This window comes from Micropterus salmoides, unplaced genomic scaffold, assembly GCF_014851395.1.
Source record: "Micropterus salmoides isolate LMB-PRFRI ecotype aquatic unplaced genomic scaffold, ASM1485139v1 Ms_hic_scaffold_8, whole genome shotgun sequence".
Taxonomy (NCBI): Eukaryota; Metazoa; Chordata; class Actinopteri; order Centrarchiformes; family Centrarchidae; genus Micropterus; species Micropterus salmoides.
Genome location: NW_024044570.1, coordinates 28411866 through 28438273, shown reverse-complemented (window position 1 = coordinate 28438273; position 26408 = coordinate 28411866). Strand labels below are relative to the sequence as shown.

Genomic DNA, 26408 nt, shown 5'->3' with positions numbered 1-26408 from the left:
ATTATTTTTTATTTTTTTTCCTTTTTTTTTTAATTTGAAAATAAATAATCTAGATTGAATTGACAGATAGGGAAAACTCGCTTCTAATAAAATATTAAATAAAAAAACGCTTAGATTTCGGAAAAAAATACAATCCTTTTTTAACCTTTTGGCTTCCCGTACATTCAGTTGCGCTTCTAGCTCGTATTCACTTCTGTTGGTACGTATCACGTATGGTAACTGGGCAAAACTACGCATGATTTGTTGTAGTATGATTGCATAAAGGAAGGAAACAGGAATTCCGGTAGGTAACAGAATCGACTGACGTGCAGGCAGCGCTGCAGCAGTGCAGCCACTTAAACAGAGTTTGCTCTTCCCCTGCTGAATGGAAGTGAATGAGGCTTTGCGATCGCGATTATTTTTTTATTTTTTATTTTTTTCTCGGAAGGGCAACTTGAGTCAGGAAAGGCAAACGGGCAGTTGCCCGGGCAACCAGAGCAACCCCCTGTGCACGTCCCTGAAACATGACATGAATTATTTTCTCTCTCTCCCTCCATTGTGGTCCCTCAGCAGTCCCCTCATCTTTTCCGCAATTATGCTTCTCTCCACTTCCCAGTTGCAAATTCCATCCATCCTCTTCACATCCCTGTATCCCTCCATCCTTCTCCCGTCCATAGTCAGCTTTGCATGAGAAGACAGGCTAATGTGGGCTATTTTACCCAATTGAAGCTATATGTCTGTGACTTGGTGAAATTGATTTTCCACACCAACAGCTTTCCTCTTCTTACCCAACCTACCACTTCAATATGGCAGCTATTCATTTTTCACGCTGCCTACTTCTCTCTGGGAGATAATCAGTAGGAAGCAGGAGAGAGGTAAGATTGCGAGGGCTACAATTTGACATGTATTGTGTGTGTGCATGCACATGTGTGCATGTGTGTGTGTGCTGTAGGGGTAAGGGTGGGTTGGCTGTCAGCAGGGCTCACAGGGGAAGGGTAAGAACCTTGTTGTTTATGTCACACCTCCTGCTAGCTGTGGAATTGTTTTGATACAGAGGTCTCTCCCCTGCCCTCCCTTGGGGGCCCATAAACAGTTCACAACAACTCACACAGCAGCTGGAGCATGCAATGAAATTGATATGCTTAAATGTGTCTCTTAGCGCACGCCACTTCAGTCACCGCTGATAGGACAATTTTTTCAGACTGCTGGAATATTCAGGAAAATAAATAAATTGTAGCTCGAGTAGTTTAAATATTTATTCCTGAAACCTTTTTGCTCATGTCTCAGATTATGTTTGAGTCAGGTGTTATTCTCAAGGGTGTTGGATGGGGTATGGGGTATAGGGGTAGCTGGGTAACCTTAGTGTCCTCTTCAGTACTTTTTTTAATAGTATCAGTATTGTCTGACTCCAGTTTTGAACAGATTTCCACCCATCTCACGGAGGTTTAAAATTGCAATTCTCCTAATGTCAAGAAAACTAGAGATCCTATTAAATCTTGTGGCAGGCCAATCACAGGTGATGACCAAAGTGTGATGGTTTGACAGACGGCTGTCATCCCATCTTTATGTGATGAATATGTCTGTGTTTATTGACATGTTTTGTTTAGACTGGGTGCAGATGCACAGAGCATAGAGGATACCAAGTATAAGCAGATTTTTGTTAAAAGACAGCCCAGCATCCAATAAGATACAGCTGTAGAGGGGTTGGTCCAAAACTGTTATAGAGAATTGCAATGCGCTTCATAGTAGTCCATTTACAAGTTGCTCTTATAGCTCAGTATGTCAAAAGTTTGTTTAGATTTAAAACAAAAGTAATGGCCCAAACCCAGAAGAGCAGTTCAAGTAAATTTGGAACAGATGTGGACTGAGTCTGAACGCTTTATAAGACCTCAGAATTCAGATACTCAGAAATTCAAAGTGAGTAGCTGCTGGGTTCTAGCCCTCACAACCTGCAGGGGCCTTTCTTTCTGAGGTGTGTTTTTAGTTGTTTCTTTTGTTACATTGTAGTTTTGGTCTGCCCTAGTGCTATGGTCTTGTTTTACTGTCTCTGTGTTCTTTGCTTTTGAATATGTTTTGTTAGTAAGGCACTCGTGCCGCGTGATGTTTTATTTTGTGATATCATTCCTTGGGTGTTTCTGTGAGCTTTACTTCCTGTTTTAGTGTGTTTCTTGTCATGTTTTACTTCCTGTCTCTGATTGTCTTAGTGGTTTCACCTGTGCGTGATTAGTTTCTCCCGCACCTGTGTATTTAAGTGGTTGTCTGTGTTTCAGTCCTGGCTTGTTCATTGTTCTGTATGTTGTGCACCACAGTAAATGCTAGTTTTCTAGTTCATGTTTTGTGGCTGTCTACCAGTGTTCTCTAGTGTATAATGGATTGGACTATGTCACCTTTGGATTTTCTTATTCAGCCCTGGGCTGTGGATTACACATTAATATAAAAAATGGATGGATGGATGGATGAGTTTGGGATTATAACTGCAAAACAGGTATTACACAAATCTGATCTGAATACTTGCTAATTCCCAAAAAGCCTATAACAGCCAGTAATTCAGATTCACTGATGCACACAGGCAAACGTGCAAATGCACACTCTAAAAGCAAAACACACACGCCTTATTAAATAACAAATCAACATCTGGGATGTATCGGTGTGAAATCTCAAACACTTCGGTCTGTAAAGCCATCTTAACTTTCCTTGCTGCACTGGAGCTGTCAGTTATTCAACCTGTGTTTATCCTTCCTTACCTCAGGGTCCAGGTCACAAATCAACACAACGTGTCTGACTTGACATGACAGCTCCAATAAAGTACTGTTGGTGGTTTAGCTGTAGCCCTGCTAATACAGTAAGGCGAAGAGACGTGTCTAGCACCTTTTGTTCCATTGTTTTAGTGCCTAGTGTGTCCTGATGTGCTCTGCCTTTCAGTCCTTCGCCTTCCTCTGTCTTGCTGGCCTCCACCTGGTGTCGGTCATCTGTTATTTTTACTTCATTTATTACTCTTTGTGTTTTTCCCCCCACACTCTATCTTTGTCTCTTTTGGTTGCTCCTCCTCTCACCAAAACAGTCATTCAATACCAGGGATCTGATCTTCCAAGCGGGGAGTGAGCAAGTTGTGTTGTGAGATGTTACAACATTAGAAAGCAGGCAGCCTGCGGGCCTCGTCATTTAGTCTAATTGATTCTCTTAATTGTCTTAGGAAGACCAGAAAGTTCCTGCCTTTTTCTCCCCGTCTGTCTTTCAGCATGTTAATCATGCCCATTTGTGGCGGATGTTCGCCAGCGGTGACTTAAAACCGTCTGACGCAAATTCCAATTCATGCCTACACCCCCCCAGACACATCGAGCAGATGTGAAATTCATTTTGATGAGAGGAGCTTAAAAAGAACGAGGAGATGCAATAAAAAACAGATTTGTTAGGTGTGAACTGCCTAAGAGACGCTGTCCTTGCGTAAGCTTAAGCAAGCTAACACAGGCAGCCTTTTTTTTAGCTAAAAGTCTTTGATAAAATATACTCTCATAGTCCTTGCAAAGTTAGCCTTTTTATTGTTTTGTGAATTAATATATTATTCAATTGCTGCCTCGAAAGAAAGGGGGGAAAAAAAGGCTGAACACTAAGAGGAGACAAGGACAAGCTGGACTGTGTGAATTAAGACTTGTTTTTAAAAGCAGAATTTCAGCAGTCCCTGTTGACCCTCTTAACACAGTCTTGATAATTAATGATACTCTTGTCTTTCCTTTTCTTTTTTTCGACAAGGGTCCCTCTTGATTGCTGCCCTTCTCAGGCTTGTTGTGATTGGTTCAATACACAGTGGCTGACCGGAGGCCTGGCTAACCAATCAAAGACAGTTAATTAGCGCCATTGCTTTCCCATCATCCTGTGTTGAGGACTCTGTAGGTTCTACCTGTCCGAGTCTTTACCAGGCCTTTCCACCTCGCCTCGTCCCTCTCATTAGCAGGCTGGAGTGGCAGGACAATCACACTGAGCTCTGGTCCAAGCCTGGCATGCTTGTACACACACACACGCATTGTACACACATTCTTGTACACTCATGTCTCACACACAATAATACACTCGTACTCACAGGCACAATCAGTCGATCACTTCAGTCTCTCTCTCTCTCTCTCTCTCTCTCTCTCTCTCTCTCTCTCGCTCACACAAACACACACACAAGCCCTGGCCTGGTCCCAAGAGTCCTTTCATGGCCAGTGATTGTCATTCGCAGCTGGCTGTATGACCTTGATAGGGATAAGAGAAGCACCACTGAGGGATGCTATTGCATACTCTCACACACTCATGCACACTGGAGTGGAAATTCTCCCTTAGAAAATGTTAGGATATAGGGAGTGTGCCTTGAGTTGGTCTGGAGTGCGTTTGTGTTTGTTTGTGTGCATGTCTGTGTATACAGAATTTGCCCGGTAATGATTTAGTGTTTCTTTGGACCATCTTACACTTTCTTTGGCAGACTTTACATTGCACACCAGATTTTTCTTTTGATTTTTGACACACACACACACACACACACACACACACACACACACACACACTAACACTAAAGTGAATTTTTACAAGTTATATAAACAAGATGTCTGTGTGTGTATACATATTTGTACATACCTGTGTTGCTTTTTCACTGGTTTTTGTGTGTTGCCCTCCTGACACCTGACAGTAGGAGGTGTTATCGATGTTTAAATACACACAAAAACATGCGCACTCAGGTTCCGACCCATTGTTTTGGTGCTCATTCTCTCTGTGTGCTCAGAGGTGTTTGGTGTTGCGGCGTTGCGCCACACCTCCTGTCATCTTCCCGCAGTATCACGAGCCCCACAGTCTTTCATGTGTGCTCGGCTGGTAATGAGAGCTGATAGAAAGAGGTGAGATTCTCCCATCAGTCCTCCCACACTCACAGAGGGAGACAGACTCAGTGGAGACAAAGCCACTGGGTGCACGTTTCACTGCCAGCATGTGTGCAAGTCAGAGCATTTGTGTGTGTGTGTGTGTGTGTAGGTGTAGGTGCGGCACAGATTATCACACTTCTCCCCCACGGAGACATCTCCTAATCACAATAAACTTCTCCTGACACTTCAGTTACTCTTCAGCTCAAGTTCCCGTGTCTTTATCAGCAATCTCTCCCTCTCCCACATTCTTCTTCCTCCCCTCCCTCCTTCTGTGTCCTCACCCCCCCACCAACCCCCTCCCATCCTCCCTGTACGTCCTTTCTTGTTTTTCCTCAACTCTCCCCGCATTTCTTCAAGTTTGACACCCAGCCATCTGTGAATCCAACTAATATTGCACCTCATTCCTTTTGGGGGGGGGGGTTTCTTCATCTGACCCAGTTTGTCACTCTCAGCAGGTGCTGGCTGCCTCTATGATTACTGCTCAGAAATATCTCTGTCCTGAATGACAGCTATTGCACCTGTGTGTGTGTATGTATGTGTGTGTGTGTGTGTGTGTGTGCACGCAAAGGTGGGTTTTGTATATCAGCGTTTATGTCCTCATAAGGATTGAAAGATGGGGAAAGTACACAATGACTCACTGTCATTATTGATGATCAGGGGTTTCACAGCTCATAGTATTACTGCTGTTAAACAAAGATCTCTCAGATTGCAAAGAGATGAACAAGGCTAAGAAAACTGGAGAGGAGGGTGAGAAGTGAAAAAGGGGAAGGAGAAAGATAATGCAAGAGCAGTAGGGACCAGACAAAGAGTTTCTGTAACACTTTTAACATTTCTCTCCCATCATTTGGTATTACAAACAAAACGAGCCGAGGGAGTGAGTGCAAGAGGATACAGTCCAGAGTATGGATGAAAGGATGGACATATTAGAGAAAGTAACAAGCGGGGCCTGAGCGCGAGAGTGAATAGAGGGAAAAGATGAAGCGGGACATCGAGATAAATGGCAGAGAGCTTTGGAGAGGCTATAAGGGCTTCAGCTTCATCTGGCATATAGGCTTGTAACACTGCAGTCTCATCTCCCATGCTCTTTCAAGTGGGTAGTAGAAAGGCCTTCATTTTTAGCTGCTGTCCCATTGAAGCGCGCTGTCATTAAAGGTGACCTCATGACACCCTTCTGATCACGAGGCGCAGTGCAGGGGGACCGTTTAGATCCTTGGCACACAGACAGCACTGAGTCCCACAAGGATGTCATAATGGTGACAACCCTGTATGTGTTTATGTGGGTGCAGCATTCACTGGCAATTGAAGTATTTAGACATCCTCTACGTGTTTAGACAGTGACACATTGTTGTGTTGTTGGCAGCCTTTATTTTGAGGGTGTTCACATCACACCAGAGGGGGGAACATTTCAGCAGAAAGACAGCACTACTACTGTCTGCACTATACATGTTGCTTAAGGGCATATCGTCATTCATAAAATACTTTTAGATCTCAGTTATGTTTATCAGATTTGTGATTTGTGTTTCATTTTAGAGGAATTGTTTGACATTTTGGGAAAGACCCATACAGGCATAGATGAGAAAATTGATACCTCTGTCAGGTGTGTACAGTAAATATGTAGCTGAAGCTAGTAACTAGTTAGCTTAGCTCAGCATAAAGAGTGAAAAGAGGGGGAAACAGCTAACTTTGCTCTGTCCAAAGGTAGAGAAATAGTCTAGCACCTAAGCACCCCAAAAAACACTTTATTTTTGTAAGGGTTAAACAAAGCAAATGTGATTAGTGATAATTAGTGAGCTTTGAAGGCGCTGTTAGGCATGTTTTCTCACCTTTGGATAAAGCCAGGGTAGTTGTTTTCCCCTTTCTCCAATCTCAGTCTCAGCTGAACCAATTAATCATCATGTCCCTTTGCAAGAAAAAATCAAGGTGTTTAAGTGCTCTAGTCAATAGACATTTTGACATGTCATAGCAAGAAAAGCACAGGTGTATTAAATAACATAAATGATGGCTGTACTCCACTTGGAACAATGCCTTACTGGAACATAGCCATTGTTAATATCGTGTGCTTTCCCTTCTATACAGGTCAGAATGTATGCTGTGAAAAAGGTCTGTGCTGTGAACTATCTGTCTGTATGCATTGTGTTATAACATACAAAACTTTGTTGTCTACACATCAAGTTTTGGCAATTTTGTTTTATTATTTTTATCATGATGTTTCCCTCTCTAACATCTGCCCCGAACTCAGCATCTGCAAAGATCTACAAGGTCTGTGGCTCTTGTTGCTGTTTTCACCGTGCTATGTTAATCTAACATGCTGTGTTATCTGTGTTTCTTTTTGTTTTCTCCCAACCTGCCTGCATTCCTGTTGCTGGGGTATCTGTGGATGCTGTTGGCTGCTGCAGTCTCATGTGAGTATATCTATCCAAAAGGTCCGTGGGTCAGATCACTCCTGTCTGAGACAATAGGATGGTTATCCAAGTAACTTGGCAGCGCTCCTCAAAAACATCACTACTGTGTGAGGCTATCTCAGTGTTTGGCTTTAAATCTTCCTCGCATGGGGAAACGACACAAATGATAATCTACATAACATTCACACTTAATTATCAAGGAATGTATTTTTATATTTATTTAACTGTTCCACTTTCCTTATCTAAAATGAATCCTACTGTGCATGAACAAGTGGTCACAGCAGGACTCCAGTGCTCAGGGAGATGATGCTAACTTTCTTATTTTACATGAGTTGAATTTGCAAACTGATGAAATCAAATCAAAGTCTTGTCTGATATAAATATTTAATTGCTAGCTATCAGGGATTTGTATCACCATTCAAGGCGCAGTAAGCTCCCTTTGCTCAAATGTATTTCAATAATTTTTAATAAAACATGTTTTTCAGTACACTGTGAAAAAGGAAAAAGCTTTGAATTGTTCGAGTTATTGATGTCAGTGTGTGTGTGTGTGTGTGTGTGTGTGCAGGTGATTTCAACAGAGAAGTCAGGGAACCATATCTTCCGACTGACAGGTCCCGGTGCTGACCAGGATCCCAAAGGTCTCTTCACCATTGACATAGACACAGGAGACGTGTCAGTCAGCCGCTCACTGGACCGGGAGGCCATTGACTCCTACCAGGTCAGTGTGTGTGTGTGGGGGGGTTGCCTTTGTTTGACCTGGTGCTTACTGTGTTTGTCTGTATGTTCTTTTCTCTCCTTTCTGTCCACCTGGGCAATCTTTCTCTCTCTGGTTCTTGGACACATGTATTGTTTCCCTGTTGTCAGTGTTCATGTAATCCACTGATTATTTCCTTTTCAACTCTGTCAAGTTATTCATGAGACCGTGTAGTTCAAACAGAATTTACTATGATTGCATTCGGCATATGGGGAAAAACTGAGGAGTTATTGGTTGGTTTGTGGAAAAGCACTTTGATTTTGTTACACAACTATTCATGTAATGACAGTGTTATTTGGGAACGGATGGGCTTCGTATTTTGTCAACGCTGAATTGATGCTCAGTCAGAAGTTGGTAGTTTCCTCTGTGATAAAAGAACATTTGAGCCTGTTTGAGGTGCCTGCCGGGTTTGGTGCCCTCTGGGTTGTCTGCCTGACGAAACCATTTCTCCTAGAACAGAAAGGGAGAGCGAGGAAGAGAAACGCTACTTTTTTCAGTCAGTCAATTGATCTTATCCTGTTTTCTAAAACCAGACGTGAGTACGGGTGTTGAGCAGAATGCAAGCTGTTGATAAGCTAACTGGCTTTTGTAAAAACTTAGAAATAATTCACTCTGTAAATACCAACAGATGTGAGAAGAGAGCAAACAGAAGAGGAACAGAGGGGAAAGCTGAGAAGAGCAAACAAATATTCACCAAATTTATTTTGTCTTTCCCGGCTTCTGTGTCATTTCTTACTATTACGTGCATGGCGTGACCAGGACATTGTGTTTCACCTTCACACCCAATAACTGAACATCCCTGAATATGGAAAGAAATGATGATCCAGTAATAGAGGCAGTACTTCTTACTGTCTGTTGACACTACAGCCCGTAACACTGTGAAGATGTGGGTTTACACAGGTGTTGGAAAGCAAATGTAAATGGAGCAACATGTTTATATTAAACATTAACCCTAATGGTATGGAAAAGAGCCAGGTGTGAGCCATGAGTATGAGCTAAACTTGGTAAATCTGAGTTTTGACATGTACATTCATTAAACCAAAACCAAGTTTCTGAAGTAAACATAGCCAATGAGAAGGGTGACCTAGGCCCAGCAGGCTGGTCCAGCTTTGGGATTCTCCACACCCAAAGCACTGTGGATGAGCCTGTATTAAGAGCGATACTCAGGATTCAAAGAGTCGTGGAGAGAGTGCTGTCTTTTATCTAGAACTTTCCAAAACCTAAAACATGTAGGACGTGTGTTTATCTGCTGCACCACCAACTGTCTGGCTACCACTAACCAAACATTATTTCCAATGCTAAGGAGCACATCATTAACTAATGATGAAACTAACTAGGTTAGTTTGTGTGGATACAAGGTTTCATAAAAAAAGTTTCAACAAGCACATTGCTGGTGCTGTCCGGCTCGTTATTGGATTTGGGGAGATTTTAACAACAACCAACCCCAGAAAGCATCCCCTTGGATGGCATTACATTTGCTAAACACATTGGTTAGTCCTCAAAGGTTAGTGTTAAAACTGCAAACATACTATTTAAAAAGATATGAAAACATAGGGCTATAACAGCCAAAAGGGGTAGTCTTAGAACAAGTCAAAATGATCTGGTGTCACATTTTCCCAAGTCATCCTTAGGATTATCTAGCTTTACACTGCGATACAAAAAGAATGATGTTTCTTTATTGCGATTTTACATGGCGCATTAGCTGGTGAGGTCATTTAGCACAATAACATGTATGTAGCCATCAAGTGCATAAACCCCTTTTACAGGATTATGCTGTAAAATGCATTTTCAAAAAACTCATTGAGCTTACAGTTGTTTAATTACCTAAAAAATCAACTAGTTGTCATTTCAGCCGGTAAAACTGTACATTTTGTGCCTCTTTCAAGTACTTGCAGTATATTAAATTTAGAATTCAGGCAGATACTTTTTTCACTCTGTCAGCATTGCTACTGTAATTTACAAAACAAAGATTATAGATACACTCATAGAGATAGCTGCACAAGCACACGCCTTCAAAGCAACCACCCTTATCTAATAGTTTTTCTAATATCCCCAAAGTGTAGTGACAGTTCAGTAAAATAAAGTTTTTGGGTCCTTGTTGGCTATAACAAAAGTTGGTACATAAAACTCTGGGGAAGACAAAGAGAACTGGAAAAGAGGACAGTGAAGAAGAGAGACAATCAGAGAATGAGGGTCTGGGAAGGTTTTTATTGTGTTCTGCATAGAAAAAGTTTAGTTCAGCACAGATATATTTAATGACGCAATGAAGAAAGAATGGTGGCAGAAGTGTGGAAAAATAGGAGACTTCTGGAGAGTTTGAAACAAAATCCTGCACACAGACAGATCTAACATATTTGTAGATTTACTCAATATCAAAATAGTATTCATTAATTAATATAATTTTAGGCCCAAGGATAAAAATGATTCACCTATGATGCAGGAGATCATAACCTGAAATACAATGTATACATAAACATTGGCTAGCAAGTCTGTCAAGGATTATTTTTTAGAACAACTAGCTACAGATTGTATTACTTTTTAGTACATTACCTGTCCAAAAGTAGCTAATTGAGTTTGAATCCTTTATCTTCCTTTACTTTCATCTTTGACTGATCTTTCTCTCTCTTTCTTTGCTGCCTCAGATGCTGCCTGTTTTTGTTACAAGGAGAATTGTGTTGAAGCCTGTTATTTATTGGAATAAGCAATTTCAAAAATGTCTACCCAGTACTTGCATTTTGCTGTTGATTTCAAAATGCGACAGCACAATTCACGCATGATGAAAAACACTCTCACGCCTCTGGTTTGAACTGAAACAGACTTTATTGAAACTGTCAGTCAGAAAAGGTAGCCAGCCATGAGTAAGACCAAAGAGATTTAATATTTTCAACTTGTCTCAACATTCCACCAATCAGATAACTTAAAATAACAATAAGTCATATATAATAATTTGTCGATTTCAGTTTTAACCACACCGAATGCATTTGTCTAGATTATGCACCGCCAACCCTTATGAAATTAATCTGACTTCCAAGATCCCCCTCTGAGTGATTTTGCCTTCATAGTCTGACCATAAAATTGCAGTGATTTAATTGAAGGCTCTAAATAATCCCATTGTATAGTGAAAAAACTGGACTGGACCTGGAATGAATTTTCTTTTTACGTCAATTATGCCATCAATAATAATCATCATTATTTCTGACCTGATAGTAATACCTGAAGGAAAGATGGTATGCCTCTCTATGCAAAAACTGTACATGTGCATATACAGGTATGTACACACATGTTACACATGCAGCTTTCACATTCTATCACCTGTTCTTGGTGGTAATGTGTTACAAAAGTAACGCAGTAATATAATCTCAGTAATGCACGTTACAACGCATTTTAACTCGAAATTAAGTGGTGTTTTATTTTTAATAATTCACCAACACTGAGAAACATTTCGGCACCAGAAAAACAAACCTATGTGTAAAAGAGTAACGTTATTTCCTGTTGCGGGAATCCGATGGTCGAGATTGTATAGGCGGTGCAAACTACGAGGAAGCTCGCTTATTTTAACAAGATGGGAGCTCCCTAATGGATCATGCATAAATAGATTTCTATAGGCTATGTGTTTGTGCTTTAACGAATAACAATAACTTTCATGATTATAGAGGCTGCTGTCAGTTCATCCTTACCGGTTCTGTTGGAGTGTCGGCAGATTCAAATAATGAATGCTGCTGTACCTCATTTGTAAATGCGCACACGTCTTTCTTAGTGGGGAGACGATTCATCCAATCCCCCCCCATAATTTTTATGACAAAGACCCACCCGATCCGACCCGATAACTCTGCACATCACTACAACCCACCTATGGAGCACATCTTACTTTCAGAATAATGCGCCCATTATATAGCAGTTAAAGTAACTCAAAAGTAATGTAAACGTATTGTAAAGCATTACAATTCTGAGACAGTGATATTTTAATATAACTAATTACTCTCAAATGATAGTAACTAGTAATCTATAATGTATTACATTTTGGAAGTAACTTGCCCAACACTGTCTATCACTGTTTTACTTCCTCCGTTCCCTGTCTTTCTCCCAACCAGGCCTGCTTAATATCTTGCTCCTCTTATCATACGGAAATCACAAGTCGGTGTCCCAGTCATAACTCAAAGCAAGGGTCTCCTATCAAATAGAGCTTCACCTTTTTATCGATGGTCCAACGCTGTATGCAGAATGAAAACTGTATCGCTTTTATAGAGCCCAGTGGTCCCTGCAGGCTGTCCCGGCCACACTCATTAAGGGTGTCTCCTTCTGCACTGTAGCAAATAGCTTGTGTGGGGATGATACATGAAATATTCAGAGGTAGATTAAAATCACCATTACTCTAAAGGCATTTTATAGGAAAAGTGAAATGTCTTTCACTATATGGCAAAGCCTTTTTAAAATGGTAGATGTATCTGTTAAAACTGCTACGATATATCATTATATTAAATTACTCACACAGAGACGGATGGGCAAAAATAAATCAAAATGTTTTTTTAATAAGATACCAGATAGCCTAATTATAAATAAACAAATCAAAATAAATTACAAAATACAGCAGCCCCAACATGTGCAATATAAACCATATTTTTGCATTTCAAAAAAATACTAAAAATACTTTCTCAAGGTACAATGAAATCACTTTGCAAACCTTCTAGCGGACTTTTTGATCTATCCCATCACCAGTACACTGACTCAGTTGATTGTGTACATTGTTTCACAGCAACAGCTTTTCTCTGCTCAATGAGTCATGCGATAAATCTCACATATGCAACCAGCTAACAGATCAGATATTCACATATCCATTTGAACACTCAGATACAAGTTAGTTTTAAAGTAACCAAAAATTTAATCTTAAATAACAATTTGCTGAACTCTGAAATGCTTTAAAAAAAATTTGTGCACAACCAATGAAAACTAATGTTAACTGGGGCTGCTACTTGGGTCAAGTAGTGAGAAAGAACATTACATAAAATCAGTAAACGATTTAGTCTAGGCTACTAAACTGAACACCAGAGCAAAACAGGAACTGTCAAGAAGTGGAGCAATTTATGCTAAAAATGGATGGAAAGTGATGGAAACCTACACGCTTCTCACCTTGACCTTCTTCTTCAGGTCAGTTTCTGTTCTGATCTGAACAAGTCTGGACAAATTACTGAGTAGGCACAAATCAGAGGCGGCATTTTAATGATGTCACCACATCAGACTTTTACAGTGTTTTTAAACTACAAAATACAAAACACTTAAGTATATTGATATAAAGCCATTTTCATGAACTCTATCAAATGCAAATTACAAAATCCTATTTTGTATTTCAAATACGTATTTAATTACATACTGCCCATTCCTGCAGATGGATACACAAGCATGCAAGGATATCATGTTTTAAATTTCCAATCCAGGATGCTTTTGGAGTAAAATTTCAAGGCACATGCTGGTGAATATCAAGTCTATTATCCATCAAGAGACAAAAGAAGATGTTCAGATGTGCAGTGGATGTTGTTCTGGATAGAGATTACATCTGTATGCGTATTTGTATCTGTATGCTCCTCACTTTCAGGGTTATATGTCATGATTGTGCTGCTGACTACTAGTCCTATATGTTTAAGGTTTGGACTCCACCAGTAAGGTGTCAATGTCTTGCTGTACAGACAACCAAAGTTATATTGAACAGGCCCTCCACTTCCTTACTTTCCCTTCTTTCCTTCTCCTCGGCTATTTTTATGTGATGATTGATATTGGCAAAGAAATTCTCCACCCTCCCTACAAGGTCATTGTACATCAAAATAATATTGCCACTGGCTTTGAAGAAATTAAATCAATAAATTTGACCGGCTTGGTATCTAAATACAGTGGTTTGAGTTTTGGAGGCTTGGCTTGAAATATATAGTCGCAGAAACTGTTGCAAGTAAAAGTACAAACTAAGCAAAACTTGGGAAACACATTTAAGAAAAACACAGTCTAACTTCAGCATAACAACAGCGAGGGGTCAGCTCAAGACAGATGGAAAGTGAGAATTCTAAATAGGCTATTACAGGAACCACAAGCAAGGCAAACAAACAAAACCCCTGACAAAGTAAACATTTGCTGCGGAAGAACAAACAGACGCAGTGATCAGCTGGGCCACATGTTCACAAGGATTTAATGTCAAACATTATTTTCTTATTAAGCTCAATTAGGGTGAAAATGAATGTTAATGAGATGGAAAATGGAGAGGAAGGGAGAGGGGTGTGGGGCAGAGTACGAGCATTATCACTGCGGTTATGACAAGCTTGGGTCGGGTCGAGAGTGGCGGGGAAGAACTCTAATTGGCTTACAACAGAGGAAAGATAGAACGTGAAGTGATAAATAACAGTCTTGTTTACACAGGTAGAGGGATGACCCTCGGTAATGCAGGTCATTGCAACAATAAGTGTGGTGAGTCCTTTGTGCGTGCTTACCTTGAAGATGCTGAAATTTGAGGTAGAGAGAAAGCATACTGCTACAAATAGTGCTTGGACATCATATCGCGTTAAAATGTTTCTTTGTGATTTCCACATCCAGAATACTCAGTCTGCAGTTGCAGCCTAATTATTGTAATCACTATTTTTGATACTTTGATACTATTTTATTCTTTAAAATAATTAGATAATTTTTAATTTTACTTAAAAACAAACTTAAATATTCTTTAAAAGTCGTCCTAATTCCCAGTGTTTTGTGTTGTATTTTTGGTCATCCTTATTTTGGCTATGTGCTTTATATCCTGGGGTTGCAGCTTGTGCCTTGCAAAAGAAAGTAGCATCCGCTCTTGTGATGTCCTTTGACAGCAGATCTAAAAGGCACCATACTCTGCTCCCTATATTCTGTCCGTCAAGCCACAGTACACATTGACAAAGGAAGGGCTCACTGAAAAACCATATGGACCTATCTCAACTCTACAAAGGCCAAGCTGTGAAGTGACAGCTGTTTTGAATTTTAGATTTTCAAATATCTCAGCTTTCAAAAACTGTGCAAAGCTGCCTCCTCAAAAAGAGTTTTGTTATGTTGTCAAACTGTTTAAATAAAGAAAAAGATTTTTACCTATATTTACCTGTTTTTTTGACAGAGTAGACATCAAACGGCGGCATCCTCTGACAGATCACTTCTGTGGAAATGACTGGCGAGGCTTTTGACTCTCTTACAGTGACATCAACTTTAAGGATATTTTTAGCTTTGATTTTGTAGAGAGCAACCCAAGGCTAAAATGATTAAAATATTGATAGTTAGTCATGCAGAATTTGGCATATCAATCAAAGCTGAAATGACCGCCACCACGACCCCATGTAGTTTTCCAGTACTGATACACACAATTTGGAGGCCAATTTCATTGTATTAGTATTGCAAACTGTGGAAAGGTTTGACACTGTGTGGACGCAAACAGAAATCTTCCCCATAATTCAACAACACAATGGTGAAAGGAAATAACTTTTAGAGCAGGTAAAGATAGACAGCTGCTATTGGCTGTGGCGTGCAGAAACATTGCACTTAGATAATACAATCTATATATGTTAGTAATATTTGCATAAATACTGCACAGCAGACACACCTTGACATGGCCCTTGCACATCATGGAGCATAAAAGCATGTGTGTTTGTCCTTTATGTGCATTGGAAAGCTGATTGCATTCGCTTGAAGCACAAGAATTTATAGTGTGAATGAGGATGAAGAGATCTCCTCAGTCCCTAATACCTCTGAAATGTATTTTCCCTCTACTAGTATGCACCACTGTTGCTCCATACATTTCATCTAAAAATAACAGATAATATATACTAATCCCCTCTTTACACACAGTACACATACATCACAGAGGTGCTGGTTAAAGCATTTCAGGGCAGGTTTCGCAGATATGTATTAGAATTCCTAACAGTGTAAGCATTAAATTGCTTCAAGCTTTTTATTTTTGCAGACATACAGAACACATAATTCCCACAATTTGCTAATTTGGTGACTTTGCAGGATTTCATCCTCATACCTTGCAGCACAAGGCACTGATCTCATGGACACGGTTTTGTTGTTTAATCAAATTTTACAGTCACTGCTCCCATTTCTATCTGTCCTTTTGGCTTATACCTGCTCCACTGTGGCTGTTTTCTTCTGCTTAGGTGTCAGAGAGAGAGGATGTGTGATTAATCCGTCATGTTGCTGAGGTGGAAGAACAGTGACTGTAGGGGAAAACCCAATCATTTGACCCTGAGTGTGGATGTCTGTGCATATCTCTATCTAGATGTCTCTATGTATATATTTCTGGAAACAGAATAAGAATGAAGGCAATTGGCAAGTGAAATGTTCTGACCTTAAACCTGAATCATTAAATATTGTTCAAATATGTTTAAAGGAACAATCAGCAATTTGTAGTAAGTGGAAACCAGCAGATACAAGCCTATCTCCTTCTGCATAATCTCATATCCTGCTAGCCACTCTATCTAATTTTATATCTTTTAAATCTGATTGGCATCTTTTAAATGTATAAATACTGGATGGTCCACACATTAAACACGTCAGCTTAATAGCTTTATCAATTTGCACATTGCTTAAGAATTTCTGTTTGCTGGTGCAAATGCTCCGTATTTCTATAGCGTCTTTCTAGTCTTTTCAACAACTCAAAGCGCTTTTACACTACATCTGCATTCACCAGTCATACACATTCATACACTTAGCCTAAGTGCTCAAAAGGGAAAACATAGTACCAGAAAGGTATTTATCTGAAGGCACTGTTCACATGACTCCTCCACTAACAGTACTGTAGCTCTAAAGGATTTACTGCTGGGAGTGTGGTCCATACTGTTTAACTAAATTAACTTTTTGCTAACAAAACAGCCACATGAAATTAATAATTTGGGGGCAGTGTGCCTCCAGGCAGTTCTAAAAAAGAGAAAAGTCTGTATTAAGAGGAGACACGAAGAAAGAACAATCGACCATAGGGACGTGAGAGAAGGCAGATGAAATAGGAGACCAGTGGGAGATGATAAGAACAAAAGAACAGTAAAAATAAAATAAATTAAAAAGCTAATTTTTGATTCATAAAAATAAATATTTGGTGTATCTTTCATATTATGTACCAAAATGTGCACATATACACACCAACACAGTTCAACACGTACTCACAGTGTAGACGTACACCACTGTTTCATATTGCAATCTAATGTCTCCCTCATTTACAGTTGGTGTAACTTTATGAGCCCAAGGCCTGAGACAGGTGAAGCCTGTTGTTCAAATCCCACTCCTGTTTTCTGCTTGGCTGGACTGTAATTTCCTGGGCTTTGGAGAGCAGGATACGCTGCCCTGCACACAGGAAAACAGCCCTGATGTACACTTAGTCTCTGTATGTGGGCAAGAGATAAAGGACACACACACACACCATCAACACCACCACCAACACCACCTACTCTCTGAGCAAACAATCCTCATGCCACCATAATTGCTCTTACCTTTTAAGAAATATAACCACAATAATTTCAAGCCACAGGGTCACACAGGGTCAACATTACGCTTCACTGATAATACTTTGGGTAGTTCATTTGTTATTTCACATGCTTAATTGTCTTTTTAACTATATTTGCGACACAGTAAACAGTAAAGGATGTGTCAAGGAAACTCAGGACATTCACTGAGGAGACCAAGGTTTGAATCCTGCGTGAATGAAAGTCAAAGTTTAAGTTAATAATGTTTTGTAGATGACTTACTTTGCTTACATCACAAAATTACGTCACATGACGTACGTAATGTAATTATTTTAACCCAAACCAAGATCATTTTCTAGTGGTTTTGTTGCCTAAACCTAACCAAACTGCCATAATTTTACAACATTTACCATGTGTTAAATATAATGTGACATAGGTCAAGTAATTTACTTAAAGTACTTTAGGTAATGTACACCTGTCGCTGGACTGGTACCTGCCAATATTTTGGAAAACGGTCTTATTTTTGGGGCACTTGACAGTTGACCTATTTTATTGTTTAGGTATGAGGACGTGTTGTCAAATGTAAGCAAACTTCAAATAAACTGAGTGACAATATGAAACTTTCTTTGAAGTTCTTTCTACAGGGCAGTTCAGAGAGATTTTCCTCAAAGTTTTCTCATTTTTTCCAGTTTATAAGCTTTCCTTCAGGTCAGAATCATTAAACTCTGAGAGTTGTGTCACTATCCTGCTGTCCTTCCAGAAACCCCCTTAAACCCCTGCAGACACACTGCTGTGCCCCTACTCCCAGATAACCTGATTAAACAGTGAGAGCCCTGTTGCTCAGCCTCAGGCATTACCGCTGCTAATTCAGCCTGTCCGCCGCCTGCTGAGGCACATGGCACAACCCCTAGTGCACTTTGCCTTAGTACTAGGGCAGCTCCACTTTCAGCTGTAGAGACTGGGGACAGAAAAACTCTCAGTATAATCTACTGAAATGGCTAATGTTGACCAAAAGATGGGACATTTACTGATATGGGTCACTTCACTATTAAAATCTATCCTGACAGGAGTTAACATAAAAAAATAAAAGTAAAAGTAAATACAATAATAACAGACAAAGTCATTGCTGAGCAAGATAGGCCGTCTAAAAATGAAAAGTTTCATCTTAATCTCTTCTCACACTATGAAAATAAACAACTTTTTACAGTCTTGGATCACACAGCATTCTTCAGAGAGACATTTATTGGTATAATAGGATCTTCTGACACATGGCAGAGCAAACCATTTTCAGTGAGGAAAATGATAGAAATCTCAATCAAGTTTATGTTAAGTAACCTGAATACTTAAATACTGGGTATCTGAATACCAAGTTCAATCCGATACTTATATTTCCCTCATTGACACAGCTGCCCAGCGCACACTTAAGCTACAGTACTACCTGAAAATGACATGAAACAGAACTTAATTCATCCCAAAATGTGTTTTTGTTCTGAAAATACTCAGTATGCATAGTAAAAACACCGTAAGTTATCCAAATACTAAAGATCATAAGTTCATAAGCTTATATTATTGCTCAATGATATGATGAATTATAATAAGATTCTGTCATAATTGCATGGATTGAAACTAGTCATCCATCCATCGTCAACCGTGTACAGGGTCACGGGGGGCTGGAGCCAGTCCCAGCTGACATCGGGCGAAAGGTGGGGGACAGGTCGCCAGTCCATCGCAGGGCCACACATGGACAAACAACCACTCACACTCACACCTAAGGACATCTAATCATGTTATGTGCTCTGCAGCCTAGATGATGTAGAGTTGGGATGTGTTTTGCTTAATTTCTTCACAGAGCGACCTCCCTGTATATGCTGGTCATGTCATCTTTTCCAACATATTTTTACAAACAGATATAACAGTATTTCTATTAAAAGAGTCCAAGAATACCTGTACAAAAATACAACATTACAAAAGTGGTCAGTAGCAGACAGGTAAGTCTAGTTTTCCACCGGCCCTCCAAACAGTACCTTCAGTGTCAGACAAAAGGAGATTGAATTATACCTTAGGAGAGGAGGGGGGATATTTGGAACCATGATACACCAGGGAGAGCCTTTGTGACTCTTTCAACGCCTTTCAGAAGCAGGATTATTTTTTATCTTGCCAGACGGCAGATATTTTCTATCATTTTCTATCTTCTCTATACTTTAAACTCCCCCACTCTTTTTCACCTTCCATCTTTTGTTCAATCTCTCTCCCTCCAAAGACAATCTATTTATATCTTCTTTGACATTCCAAGGGCTTCTTTTTCTTTTAATATAATGAGGAACATTACAGATCAGTGACTCTGGGATAAGAGACAGAAAATTAAATCCATACATTAGACAACCCGATATTCCAAGAGCGGTTTTGTTTGCTGAAGAGCACATTCACATTTTTTAAATAATGTATTATTTCTAAGATGTTCGTGCTGATAACGGCTAATAATAAAATGATTAACACTGGCTTTATAGCTGCAAATTAGACTACCAGTGCTTTCCATTTGAAGATATTGCTAAAACATGGATTATATAAAGAGCTACGCTTAGTTTTTATTTTCAATTAAAAATTAAGTAAAGTTTTGAGTGTAGAATGGGCCTATGATGTCTTAGCAACCAGCAAGCATACATAGGATCTTATTGTGATCATATTAAACTAATCTTCAACAAAACAATCTGGGACAAATATATTTACCATGTTGTTCATCATTTTATCATGTACTTCAGACTACAGCCATGGTATAGCCTGTGACTATAAATGATGAAAACTCAGTGGATGTCCCAAGTCATTAGGATTTATCCCTGTGGGCACCATGGATATATGTTGCAAATTGAATGGTAATCCATCCTATAGTTGTTGAGATATTTCTCTAAAAAACAAAAATGTCAACGTCATGAAAGTGCCTGAGGAAGAGGAAGGAGATCAGTTAAGTCAGACGGCTTTGTCCACTGGTCACTACGAATGTCAATATTTCATGACAATCCATCTAATCGTTGGTAACACATTTCAGCTGACCGACAGACCACGATAGCCCAAAGCATGGCTAAAAATGCTTTGGCAAAACCCTAATCTTCTAATTCAGGAGTATGGGGAGTTTTTGGCTTAACAGTTTTGGCTTTGATGCTATAAAGTAGCGGTTTCACTTTACAGAAAAATATGCTCTTCAGCAGAAAACTCTCACCCAGTCCCTTTCCATGTCTCTCAGAGAGCTGTGGTGAGAGCATGAAACACATGTAGCAGCTGTGCTTCCTTCTTGACAGTCTGCTTCCATGGCTTAATTTATTGGCATAGAATTATTCAAGTTTTTGAAGGTAGATGCAGCAGATGTTTACAGGACCAGTAGATTAACATCCTCATGTCCAGTAGGTGTTTCTTAGAGAAGCTGAAGCCTTGAGGTCTATGCTTTGGATAGAGGAAAAAATTAAATTCTTTTGGGAAAGTGAGGGAAAAACATCCCTCTGTTGTTATCACACCTTGCTGTACTGTAGGATATGCTGCATGAAAATTGAATACTGAAAGGCTTTTCTTCAGAAGTATACAGTCTGCAACATAATACAATAACAGTGTGCACAGTGTTTATCTTTGTGACTTAAACGCAATGAAAATATATTGTACTAAGAAACCTCCTTGAAACACAGCATATTCTGTTTTCCATGATCCCTGTTTGAATTCTAGTGGTGAGTGGCACTGCTAACTTCCCATTTTCACCACCACCATTAGGGTGTCAAGATATATGTCTTTAATGCCTCTGCCCCACCCTCAGGTTCCTCTCTTTCTAGACATTCTAAACTGATCTGACCAATCAAGCTCACTTAGCTGGAGCCGCACAGTAAAGCAGTTCAGCAAGTTTCACGGTGATCATATTATGCCCCCCTTACTGTGTCCAAGGGAGAGCATTAAGGAGAGTTTGAGGGAGGGAAAGCTCTCCCTCCTGGGGACTGTCTGAACTGTGTTAGGCCAGGACTAGGGTGGAGAGCAGCCTGCTGATAAAGGCTGAGCCACAGGAGTGATTGGGAGGTGCTGGATACTATTCACCTTGGAGCTACTGCACAGCAGCTTCCCTGGGATCTTAAGAAAACGGCAGGCAGGCAGAGCCTCTTTGAATTCACCACCCCAGCAAAGGGAGGACTACTTGAATGGCTCAGGAGGAGCAGAATGCTGAGTGAATGTGAAATGAGGCGATGGCCATGGAAGGCAATGGAGACGCTTCCATATGCATGACTCGCCCCCTTTTCACTACTTCCCATTGTTCTCTGTGTTTAAGGCTGTGATAAAGCCACCCAGCTCAGCTACCTTTTCCTCTACTTCTGCCACAAAAAGCCAAGCGCCCAATTGGCTAGGGCTTTAGCTCACACCTCTGCCTAGGGTATCCCTCCCTTCTAATCAACCTAGCTTCTCATCTGCTCACAAAGGCCTTTCAAGACTCAAAGCTAGGGGGTATCCTTGGATACAGAGGAGAAGAGAGGACAGGGAAAGACAGGAACACAATTTTTGGTTCAACTATAAATTGAAACAAGTCAAATGATTTGAGAATAATACGGTTGCACATCCTTGTCTATAATTGAATGTGTCAGCATGTATGTGTGTCTCTGACAAATTGAAAAGTGTTTTATGTAGCACTGATTTTTGTTGACCATGTGTTGTATAATGATAGGTCCAAATCATTTCCATGCGGAAGAGGATCGAGCCACAGTACTCTTATACCAAGGATGTGTCAGTATTTAAAAAAAAGAACATAATACATGAGATCTGGCACTGCAAAAGTAAATGGTACTTCAATTTCATTATTGAGGAAATCCTTTTGTCGCATGCTGTAGCATTCAATTGGGATAAATTAATTATGGTGTATTCATGATAAATGATTATATGAGCATGGCCTTTATTTAGAGAGAAAGTTGGCCTTAAAACAAACTGCAACCTTTCCACCATGTAGAAGTGTCAAGGGCTCAATGTGATAATGATTTCAGCTCTGAGAGAAAATAGACCTGCTCAAGCTTCTCTGACATAGACTCAAGGCAAAAAGGAAAGTGAGAGGAAAGAGATACTGCAGGTGAGTGAGAGAGAGAAGCGTTTACTCAGACCTGTAATGTTCACAGACAATGTGGCTTGATGTCTCAGATCTACACTCTGAAGGTGGGGCCAGGTCAGCCAATAAACACAGCGGTAATGGTCACAGAGTTTGTCATCTCCCCTGTGACTGACGGCCGCTGATCTGGCACGGGCAGGGCCCATCCTCTCCAATTCTCCCCGCCTTTAATAAGCAATTTTCCCTCCAAATGAAATCACTGCTCCTTCTTGCACACATAGATGCTAATTTTCAACTTGAGAAATATTTCACTATGATCCGTGATAGAGACAAAATAGCCTCCTCATTTTGCTAACAGGCAAGTGATGAGCCGTGTGAGGAATGCAATGCCTCGAGTCTGATTTAAACTTCTCCCACTAATCTACACACACAGTGTCATCATGATTGGGTGCTTTTTAAGAATGTAATGGATAATTGTCTTTGCACATTGATGCATTCAATAACTTTGTATTAATTAGATTTAAAGCATAGTGTGCATCCAGACAAGGAATTTTTTTTTTTTTACATGTTTTCTAATGCCATCTTCAATTGGGACTTCTCCCTTAACTAACTTTGACGGTTATAATTCTTGGAGTTGGCAGTTCCTCAGAAGTAGACTTGACTGGTGGTCTGTACAGTATGTGCAGTATAACTTATACATGCTATACGCTATAGGTTGACTGGGTCTCGCAAGATCTTATTCCTCTTCCCACATGATAGTAGACAGTGACTGAACTAAGTTCAGTACTGAAAAACATGCATTCTCTTTCATCCTTTTTATGTCTGTCACAAAATCGTACGCATATATTCTCAGCAGTCTTTGATTATGCAAAGGTTTCTAAGAGGAGAGGAAGGGTGCATAGGTGAGAATGTGACTTCATGCTTCATAAAGTCCTATTTGAGCCAGTTGTGGGGAAGCAGGGTTGGATGGAAAACATGCTCTAATAGAGGTTTGGGAAACACTGTTCTGTTAGTCTGCTGTTGTGTCGGTCGAGGGAGAGAACAAGGCAGCATGAGATATCAGCAGTAGTTGGACAAAATCACAGAGGAGTTATAGTGGTAAAATAAAAGGTGGGTGAACTATGAGTGTCTGCTGGCTAAACTCTCCAATGTTAGGAAACGATAAACTCACACAAAAGGTGAGTAATCCGTTGCATTTGAAAAAGGTGGGTAAACTTCATTTATGTGCGTTTATCCTCCACTACATCCCAAATAATAAAATCAACAGCGTTAATGCAAAATATTAATAGCCACGTTACAATTTAAAGAGCTGACTCTTTGATTTGGCTCCTTCGCGAACATCCCATCTCCACAGCCAAATCCTATCTGACTGGATATCGGATCAGCATTTCAGCAATCCTACTTTTTGCCAATTTAAAGTTTGGCTGGACTCAGTGGGCCAATCATGTTTATTCAATATATAGCCTGTCTTTTCCTATGTTTTGTTTTCAGTCCATGATCACAGTTAGGCTAAATGGTATGTTTCTCGCCTTTGTACACAGTCAGACTCCTGTGTGGTTTGATGCTGTGGCAAACAATCAGTGACATGTTCGACTGAACCAACTCAAAGGGTGGTCCAAAAATTTGATTTTTTAAATTACTTGTTTTTGTCTGTTGCTGTAAATAGTAAAATGATCATTCACATAGGCTGCTTTAATATAATCACTTGATTGCGGGGACTGTATGATGATAAAGTTACAAAAACATAACTTTGCTTCCTCTGATTCAGCATATGCACATAATATGCACATCAATCAAACTATGAAACTAGTGCCAACAGAGTTGTGAAGTAGCTAAAGACTGCACATTTTAGAAAACGAATATTACAATCTGAAGCTTCAATCAATTCACTTTCTAATTATGCATCAATTTTAGATGCACTTGGTAACTATGGTGCATCGTTAAAAGAACTTTGTTCATGACCTAAACATATAGCAGTGTTAAATTATCCGGGAGTTGAGGAGCATTGAGGATACCATTAATTGAAATAGGAATTTCTCTAGCTCTATTTATCTTAACAAAAAGCTTTTTCCCCCCAATTAAATGTGCTGTTAAATTATTATTTCTGGAAATCTCCTAAAGCTGTCTCACCACCATGTGCAACTTAGTTTTTTTAGCTGCAGGTTGCTAATATCCATATATGTAGTATGGAATCAGGGTGAAGATATGTTATACTGTATAAAGAAAGTCATGCAAATCAAAGCTGTTCATGACTGGCTTTGTTTGAAAGATCACACCATTTTCTTAGCTGTGAGACGATATGCGTTTGATTATGTATTCCCTCCGTCTGCCAAACAGGTTATTGCTGTGTTGTTGTGTCCCCCATTCAAATGATCGGATGCAAGGCACCTCACAGCTAATGTTCTCATTACAGCTCAGACTTGCTGCGAAGAAAAGCTTGACTGTGTGCATGTATTACTAATGTGGGTGTCTGTGTGTGTGTGTGTGAGTGAGTGAAGTCATGCGTACACAGTATGCTCCTCGGCATAGGACAGTCATTCTTTTGCCTTGCAGTTCCTTGTATGCATGTTTCAGTCATATATAATATATCTCTTAGTATGTGTTTGAGCCTGTTTGTGTGGGTCACCATTAGTTGACAGGTCAGCTACAGGATGGAGAAGGGGACATGGTTCTCCTATGGTATATATTTTTAAGGCAGAGAGAGAGAAAGGAGGATGAGATGATATATGAAACTATTAGGTTCCTAACACCTAAAACATTTAGTTCAGCTGCATGTGTGCCATTACTGCCATTACACTGTATGCTCCAGGCTCCATGGTGACAACAGATAGGAGGACAAAGGCGGAGGAAGACAGAGCAGTGAGATAGAGGGAGAGGAGTGGGATGACCCATGTGATAGAGAGGTTGCATGATGTCATGCATTACTAATAGGAAGAGGAAAAGCTGGTAATGTGATGCTACAGATAAAGGAGGAACCTCCCTCGCTCACTCTCTCTTTCGCTGATGAATCTTTGCAGCTCTGCTCCAATGCTAATAAAGGAAGTGAAGTGATCTCTTTAGCCACAGATTAAGATTGAAATGGAGGTAATGACATTACATGTGGTATCTTTATAGGATACAGATCACTGACTTCATAGGGTGCTTAGCCTCATCTGCAGATAGGATTTCTAGTAGCATACACACCTAGATTATATCAAAAGTGAACCCAATCTTGTGACAATCAGCACTGGCAATATACAGACTATTATGTTTCCAGTCACTAGCACTCTGAAGTGCAGTTTTGTATGCATACTGCAGGTATTTTCATTTTCCCAGCCAGTAGAATCTATTAATTGTGCCCAAATGTGTTAGATATAGTTCTTTAAAATCAGCACCACGTTCTTTCTGAGACATTCATTTGTATAATTCCTGTAAACAAAACAGACCACCGCTGAGAAAACATTTCTTAATAAATAGATAAAGCCAAACAGTCATCTCAACTATGGTTTCATTTTTTGTGGTAATCGCGCTAAGACATCACAATTAATTAGGCAGTGGTACATTTATTAAGGCTACATGGAGCACCTTAAACGAAAAGCTTTCCTGTTTTATTGTGAGCTGAAGATCGTGTAAGGTCTACTTGTGTTTATGAATACAGGTAGCAAATATGTTCTTAAAGGAAAGCACTACTCTTATCCAACTCTTATGTAACTTCCAACAATGCAGCTAACAAGAGACAGTAGATATAGAGGGCATATTTTATCAATGTATACATACATAGTGACTTAAGTATCTACTTAAATGTTTAGCCTTGCTGGTGGATGGTAATGTCATGGTATGGCTTCTTATTTTGCTTGTGGGCTGTAGTTTTCTATAGGAACTACTCCGCCACAT

At 39.9% G+C, this 26408-nt stretch overlaps 1 protein-coding gene across 3 annotated transcripts in view; it reads left to right on the top strand.

The window, feature by feature from the left end:
• cdh13 (cadherin 13, H-cadherin (heart)) overlaps window positions 1-26408 on the top strand; it is a 338083-nt gene that overhangs the window by 130462 nt on the left and 181213 nt on the right. For 2 of the 3 annotated variants that reach the window (XM_038706579.1, XM_038706577.1), the window contains exons 5-6: window positions 7268-7273; window positions 7839-7991. In XM_038706579.1, the coding sequence (XP_038562507.1) occupies window positions 7268-7273; window positions 7839-7991 (159 nt within the window). Of the gene's footprint in view, window positions 1-2301; window positions 2465-7267; window positions 7274-7838; window positions 7992-26408 lie in introns of those variants that run through there. The other variant, XM_038706580.1, reaches the window with a different exon arrangement.